Genomic DNA, 8,659 nt, shown 5'->3' on the forward strand with positions numbered 1-8,659 from the left:
GGGGGGCAAACAGGCAAGACTAAATGCAATGGATATCCAAGATGCCATAGCCAAGTCCCTTGAACCACTTCAACTAGCCTTAGCAGTCATCCAGGATTTTGATGTAAAAATTAAGGAAGCTGTGAAAATATTTATTAGTGAATTTAAGCTTGAAGTAATTGAAGACATGGATCATAGATTTCAAGCCATTGAAACATGGACATATACCCTTTAACAAACATCTGATCCTGCCAGGACTGGGTAAATAGTCTTGTAGTCTCACAGGTATAGGCTTTGAAAATTGATCCTGATAACCACTTAGAGGACAAAATGAAGCCATTGATAGCTGAAGATAGATGGGTAGAGACACAAGCTAAACCTTGTTGCGTTTTGAATACCAGCAAAACCAGATGATGATCAGTTTATCTAGCCATTTGTGTCCCAAGATTATAACCTCCCAAACATTTCCATCATAAATGCCACATCACTTAGCTAACCCAAATAGCCCAGCTAACTCAAACTCACCCTTTGTTTTCTCTATTGTGAACCTTGCAACAATAAAAACAAATTCTTCAGAAGCTATATGAAACAAGAGGAACTGGCAGAATTCGGTTCAGAAATGAGGTAGCCAAAGCAGAAAGAACTAAAAGAGCAAAACTGTATGGAGAGGTCAAAGCTTGGTGAGCTAATAGTGAGAGAGATATTGTGATTCAATATCTGGACCTTGATGCATTCACTCACTGGTCTAATATTTGGAAGCTTGAATTCAATGCAGCAAAATGCAAGACTCCACCTGGGGAAGAAAAATCTACACATTCAGTACCATATGAATTGTAGAGATGGGTCTTGCAAAGCTATTTGTGGTAACCATGCAGAGATAGATCTTGGTGTCCTGGTAGGTGACAAGTTGAATGTTTGTTGCATGCCCAATCAACAAGACTAACTAAAGCAGCAGTGGAATCAGTTCAGAGGAGGGCAGTAAAATGTATTAAAGGCCTCTGTGATGTCCCATATCCAACCTATCTCTGCAAGCTCAGAATACCATCTCTAACACATAGATGTAAACAAGGCAATTTGATAACAGCATAAAAGTTTCTAAATGCTGACAATACCATTCCTGACCTTTTCCAACTGGACAATTCAAAGAGAACTTCTGATCACCCCCATAAGCTTTTCCAGAAAACATACAAATACCAGACTAAGGAACAAATACAGTGAAAATATCAGTGAAATTTTATATTGCTCTTCCTCAACAGATCCCACAAGGACAATTCTCCAGTATACTGGCCCAAGCAAAAAATCTGTTATCTTTTATTAACAAGCTTTGACCAGCTTAGTGGCTCTGTGCACCTGTGACAGTTTTGATTTAACTATGAAGGCTTTATTTAATTACCTTTGGAAGGCTTTTTTGCTGCTTCAGCTCCAATATCTTCTTTTACCTTTGGGGCAGCTGATCCTGAAGCACCTGAAAGAAAAAAAAACATTCAAGAACAATTCAAGGCTGGAAAATAAGACAGTTTATATGTAACAGCTAGAGTCTTAAAAGACTAATTTTGGACTCTTTAGGAAAAAATATTAAGCATAAAGGAAATTTGAAATTTTTTACAAAACAGCACCAGCACTTCTGTTGACAAAGCTCCCACAACAGTCTGTGAACAAACCTGACAGAGGATTATTGTAATACCTCATGTTATCCTAGCAATGTAAGTATAGTTTCTTTTAAGAGTTTTGGAGGGGAAAATTGTGTATTTAAAACAAGTGGCAGATCCAGAGAGGCCTGCACCCCTCCCCCTTGACATAGTGATGGATTTGTGGTTGGGACTGCATGATCTGGTTTAGGTTGGAACACAAGTTATTTTTGTTGCAATTGGATTTAATAGTTGAGTTTTTAATAAATTTTTAATTATTAAGACTGTTTCTTTTGCAATCAAGTTTGAAACAAGGCTTCAGTTACTTTGTGTGGTTTCTATTAGATTTTACTAATGATGCATACCACCAAGAAGTATTTAATTAAATTTATGTGTATGAAGGGAATCTGTCCACGTCACCACAAAGCCAACTGGAGGTGAAAATCTTTATTTTGTAATAACAAGGAGGGAAAATTTAAAAACCTAGCTTTTTTAGGCTGTCCAAATGATATTTCAGGATTGTGCTGTCACAAAGGGGCTGAAAAGCAAAATGTTTACTTCTTTGTACTGTCAAAAATTTGTTTTCAGTCATGCTATGGCACTGAGGCAAAGAAATAAAGATCATTACTTTTTTTGGCTTTTTGGGTTGGCTTTTTTTGCGAAGTCGGGTGGTTTTTACAACATGTTGTTTTTTAGAGAAAGGCAAAAATTGTTATTTAGATTTTGGTAATCAAATTACTGCCTAATTTCACCTAATTAAAGCTCTGCATTATATGACATATCACCTCCTCTGTTCATCCTAAAGCATTAAAATAAAGGCCAGACTCTTTAGAAATTTAATAAAGGTTTGTATAAGTATATACTTAAAACTAATTATATGATTCAAAATGATCATTCAAAGGTGAGACTAATCATTTACAAAAAAAAGATTTCCAGAAAATTGTTTATAGAAGAAGGCAAATAATTATGTTTTTTTTTTTTATCTAGCTAGTATAGATGGGTCCCTGAATTCTCAGTTTGAATCAGTGGAATAGCATTGATTTTTTATCAAACATTTATTAATAAAATGTTGATAAAAAGTGGAAATTCACACAGCTTGAGTTAACCACAGAAACAGAATGTAACTACAATAATACTTCAGAATTTCTCACCTTCTCAATAATAACCAGTCACAAAATATAGTTGTTTTTGTATAGGGGCTGCATATATTTGTCCATGAAATTGTCTAAACTGCTATATATACTGCTGAGGATTATTATACTTATTTTGATACATCCCATCCAATCACATTTCTATGATTAGTTGTTTATAAATCAAAATTTTTACAGGACAATTCCCTTATTTAATACTAAATCTGAGTCAGATTTCAAATTTTTATGTTTGCACTCAATGCACATAATGAGATTTAAACTTTGAATTGACTATCTAAAAATCTCAGGATTAAAAAAAAAAAATAATGATTGAAAATCTGCCATAGCCTGAGTCTCTGAGAATTTAAATCACCAATCTATACCTGTCGAATATAAAATAACAAACACATAATTATTTGTTTTTTAAAGACAATTTCAACTCATATACTTAGTTTGAAGCACATGCCTACATGCATCTTAATTAGAGTTCATATTTTTCTGATGATTTTGGTATTTATTTGAATATTTTAGGATGAATAAAAGAGAAAATACTAATGAAGAGCTCTAAACTGATGGGACTTGACAGGACTACACACTCACAGGACTAGCCATTATAAATATTTTTCTTGTTACACCACTAAAAGAACTAGTACTCAACATTTAATATATATTTTACAAATATACAAGCTGTATCTTTATCCTCATTTCCTACTCTTCATTAAAGTTGGGCTACATGCTAAATGGTTTGACCAATACAAATTGTCACAAAGAGTGGATGAACCCAAAAGGTGGTTCAAGACCATATTTTTTTTTGTGACAATAAAAAGCTTAACTCACTTACTATAGCAGTCAGAAGTGCAAATGCAAAAAAAGCTTTTTATTTATTTTTTACAGTGGGGTAGTTTTTATAACTTACTATTTTTTTTATCAATATTTTATACCATTTTGATTTCAATAGATTTATTAGAACTTTAACCCTCACCAGATTTTTGATTAAATTCATGACCATTTCCACTGAATTCCTACAACACATAAGGTCCTCTAGAGGGAGAAGGAGTGGATGTGGGTACTTCAAAATACCTTCCTGGGACATATTTAAGCCTTTAGACCCATCCCTGAAAGTTTCATTGGTCAATGTTTATATTACCTAAACAATTGTTTGGGGTCATGAAACTATTGTTAATAGATGCATTTTGACTTTTGGAACATCTTTTCTCTCTTGCAAAACTACTGCAAACTCACTGTTATGGAGTTATTCCAGCCCAAATATTCTTGTGTTTACACATATAGAATTGCAATCATTTCCATTTTCATTGATTGGATATTTGAAATCATGAATCTGTAATAGTTTAGAAACAAATTTGGGCTATATATTTGCACATTAGGGGAGTGAGGGGAAAGCATAGCATATATTAAATATGTAAACTAACCATTGCTGTATTTAATATATGTTATGCTTTATCCCCCCCCCCTAATGTGAAAATATGTTATAACTCCATAACAGTGAGTTTGAAGTAGTTTTGCAAGAAAGAAAAGATGTTCAAAAAGTAAAAATGCATCTATTAATAATACTTTGATAGAGGGCCCTCTAGAGGGAGAAGGAGTAGAGGTGGGTACTTTAAAATACCTTCCTGGGACATACTTTAGCCTGTAGACCCATCCCTGAAAATTTCATTTTCCTAACCTAAACCCTTTCTGAGATTACATAAAAAAAACTTTTTTTTTTAACTGAAAGTAGGGAGCAACATTAAAACTTAAAACAAACAGAAATTACTCCATATATGAAATGGGTTGTCCCTCTGCAATCCCTTGCTCTTTACGCTAAAGCTTTTAATTGTTTTAAAAACCAGAATTATGGCAAAGAGTCAAACTTTAGTGTAAAGAGGATTGCGGAGGGGCAACCCATTTCATACACAGAGTAATTTCTGTTTGTTTTAAGTTTTAATGTTGCTCCTTACTTTCAGTTAAAAAAAACTAGTTTTTTTTATGTAATTTCTGAACATTTTTGAATTAATGCATGTTTGATTTTGGCTCTCCACACATAAATTATTAAAATGAAATTTGCATATTAATTCCTTTTTTGGCTAAATGGCTTTCTCTTAGTTTTGATCAGATGATTTTGAGAAATAAGGGATGGGGATGGAGGCCTAGTTGCAATGCAATTTTTTTGGTTATATAAAAAGGCAATTATAAATTTTTATTTTTCTGTGCCCTTTCCATTGAATTTCTGTTCCCCCATGACATATTTCTCCAAGGAAAGATCCTCCCACATAGCCCCCTCCCCTCAACCCCACCCCCAAAACCAAAAAAAAAATCCCTGAAAATGACTGTACACTTGCCAATAACCATTATTATATGTAAACATTTGTTGAAGTTTGTAACTTGTAGCCCCTCTCCCAGGGACTGTGGGGGAGTAAGTCATTCCCAAAGACATAGTTATTATGGTTTTTGACTATGCAGAACAAAATGGCTATCTCAAAATTTTGATCTGTTGACTTTGGAGAAAAAATGAACGTGGGAGGGGGCATAGGTGCCCTCCAGTTTTTTTGATCACTTAAAAAGGGCACTAGAACTTTTCATTTCCATTAAAATGAGCCCTCTTGTGACATTCTAGGACAACTTGGTCAATATAATGACCCCTGGGGAAAAAAACAAAAAACAAACAAATAAACATGCACCTGTGATTTGTCTTCTGGCAAAAAATATGAAATTCCACATTTTTGTAGATAGGAGCTTGAAAATTTTGCTATAGGGTTCTCTGATATGCCAAATGCAATGGTGTGATTTTTGTTAAGATTCTGTGACTTTTAGGGGGTGTTTTCCCCTATTTTCTAAAATAAGGCAGATTTTTCCAGGCTCATAACTTTTGATGACAAAGACTAAATTTGATGAAACTTATCTATTTAAAATCAGCATGAAAATCTGATTCTTTTGATGTATATTTTAGCATCAAAATTCTGTTTTTTAGAGTTTCGTTTACTATTGAGCAGGGTTGCTCCTTACTACAGTTTGTTACCACAAACTGTTTGATAGCAAGAAGTCTATTAACTAGAATTTTACCCCCAAAGCAATCATTCAGGTACCATTTCATTTTCGCAAACCATTTCATTTTCCTAACCTAAACACTTTCTAAGATAGCCAAAAGTCAATCAACTAGAATTTTACCAAACTTGCATATACTTAGCCTAGTTGCTTTATCCTCTAAAAAATCACATTAGAACAAAAGATTTACAGCCTACCATTAGGCTAGATTTGATAAAAAAAAATCCTTGTATCACACTTACTTTTCAGGTAATATATCTCAACACCCTGATGGCCCCTTATATAGCCCTAGAAACTCTACAAAACGCAAAAAAACCCTATACAATGAAATAATTAGGTTGCTTCACAAGAGCCTAGCCTATGCAGGATTTTTCTAGTAGCCTAATTGGATTACCATATTTTTAGCTATTATTACCCACATTTTTAAATCATTTCAAATAATACTGTAATATATTCTGTACTCAATCACAGAAAAAGATAGCCTATATTCTAAATTGCAGGAATCTCCACATGTAGGCTAGACAAGCTAGCCTGTTCTTAATACAATACATCAACAGATGAAAAAGCAAAAAATAAATAATTATATTAGAGCTATATGATAGCCCATGATAGAGGGAAGCAATGTCAAAGAAACAACCTGATTTCTTGCAAGAGCATAAAATCTGATCTAACTTTTCCTGAATGAGAGTGGAACCACTAATGATTTAACTAAAGCTACCTTGAGATCCAGATATACATCTGATCTGAGTTGTTTTTACATGGCCAAAGAATGATCTAAGCATTAAACGTGAAAATTTCGTTGTCATTTCCATTATTTTTCAGTTATATAACAAAATTTCCTATTCAATTTAGTTTGAAAAGCTCGTAATAGACATTGCTAGATGTCTCTCTTTTCGAAGACCAACGATTGGTTTATTAATTTTTCTTGTCTTCTGTATGTTCTCCAACAATTCGCTAGCGAGAACTGGGACACACCGCTTAGTCCGTCTTTTAACGCTGTTTCCGAATACAATGACCGCTTGAATCCAGTAAAGTGACTTCTTGTTCCTTATTTTTTGCCTATTAAAATTAAAAGAAAAACCTACCGTCGAATAAAATCTTATACTGGTTGTCTACACAAGGAAATTTATATATATATATATATATATATATATATATATATATATATATATATATATATATATATATATATATATATATATATATATATATATATATGAGTTGTTTGTTTGTCTGTCTGTCTGTCTGTCCGCATATGACGTCTGAATTATTTGATCATATACCAATTCAAAAACGAATGTATTCAAGCCGAAGTAGCTGAGTTGGTAAAGCGTTATGTTCCAGGCTCTAGGTCCGAGAGGTTCCAGGCTCGAACCTTGGCTTTTAAAAAAGCTATAAAACTAAAAAAGACTAAAAAAGGTAAAAAACTAAAAACTAAAAAATAGAAAACAACTAAAAAAAAACGAAAAAAAGTAAAAACTACAAAAAAAAACTAAAAAGAAAACCGGGACACAGGGAATATAAATGACGACCGGAACACTCAAAGAGAAATTACAGACTGGAACACTGGGACACAAATAACGACCGGGAGATATAAATGACAACCGGTACACTCAAAGATAAATTACAGACCGGGACACCGGGACACAAATGACGACCGGGACAACGGGACACAGGGAATATAAATGACGACCGGGACGCTCAAAGAGAAATTACAGACTGGGACACTGAGACACAAATTACGACCGGGATACTGGGAATGTTTGATTAGCAATCATCATCAACAAAGCTCAAGGGCAATCATTAGAATAATGAGGTATAGATCTGTATATGAATTGTTTTTCCCATGGACAATTTTATGTTGCATGTTCAAGAGTCGGTAAACCTGACAATCTATTTACATGCACAGACAATGGGAAGTCGAAGAATATTGTATATTCGCAAGTTTTACATAGTTAAAAACATATATATATCTATCTATATTCACAGGTGGAACACAGGGACACAACTACAATGGCGCGTAACTAATATGGCGCGTAATGACTTACGCACGCTGGGGGGGGCTTGGGGGGCGAAGTGCCCCCACCAGCTTGGTGTTGGGGTGACACGAAGCGTCACCCCAACACCTAGTATGTATATACATATTTTTTAATTAGCTTAATTTGGAATTATGAACAAATTCTTGGTAAGAAATAAGCCAAATTACAGTACAAGACCACAAAATCAACACACTGTTGTCTACGTACCCCTGGGATGAGAGAAACTCGGAAATCCAAGGATATTTATTATTAGTGAATATGGAAATCCAATGCAAATATATCGGCCACGACCTCTGCTCAACCAACCTAGGAACAAAAATATAAAATGACCTTAATTAAAAATAAATGAAAACCTAACTGTAAATAAAACACTAAAATAATAATGAGGCCATTTCCGAGCCACAGTGAAAGTGTAATTGAATAAAAAGTTAAACAATGAATGGTAATTCCAAAATAAAAGTAGAGTTCATTTTATTGAATATTTTTTAAAAAGCAAATCGTTTTTCGGGTCTATTATGATATTTTGCTAGGTGGCGAAAAATTATAATTTAGAAGAGAAAACTCTGAACTAACTATTTCATTAAAAAAAAGTTTCTCAAATCAATTTTTCCACTATTATAGGCAGCGCAATAAGGCTGCCTGGGTAAAGAGCGATGTGGGCAGAATGTATTACTATTTTTTTTGTTTCTTTAGACCAGTTCACTTTGTAGAGAACAAGCAGTCGTAGAAATTCCAAAAGTGGTTCATTCAATTCAAAATTGAAACGGCTAGTGCCTTTTTAATAGTCAAAAGTGAGTGGAGGGCAACTAGCCCTACGTCTATCATTTCCCCAAACATATCT

The 8,659-nt window shown here is 33.9% G+C and overlaps 1 protein-coding gene across 1 annotated transcript in view; it reads right to left on the reverse strand.

Moving 5' to 3' along the window:
* Nucleotides 1-6,705, reverse strand: part of LOC136031205 (glutaryl-CoA dehydrogenase, mitochondrial-like) — a 66,890-nt gene extending 60,185 nt beyond the window's left edge. Inside the window, exons 1-2 of the mRNA XM_065710573.1 lie at nt 6,498-6,705; nt 1,373-1,444 (exon numbers count right to left, since the gene is read on the reverse strand). Coding sequence (XP_065566645.1) covers nt 1,373-1,444; nt 6,498-6,591 — 166 coding nt within the window. The 5' untranslated portion in view covers nt 6,592-6,705. The remainder of the gene's footprint in view (nt 1-1,372; nt 1,445-6,497) is intronic.
* Between the last annotated feature and the right edge of the window lie 1,954 nt (nt 6,706-8,659).

Source organism: Artemia franciscana, chromosome 9, assembly GCF_032884065.1.
Source record: "Artemia franciscana chromosome 9, ASM3288406v1, whole genome shotgun sequence".
NCBI classification, from domain to species: domain Eukaryota; kingdom Metazoa; phylum Arthropoda; class Branchiopoda; order Anostraca; family Artemiidae; genus Artemia; species Artemia franciscana.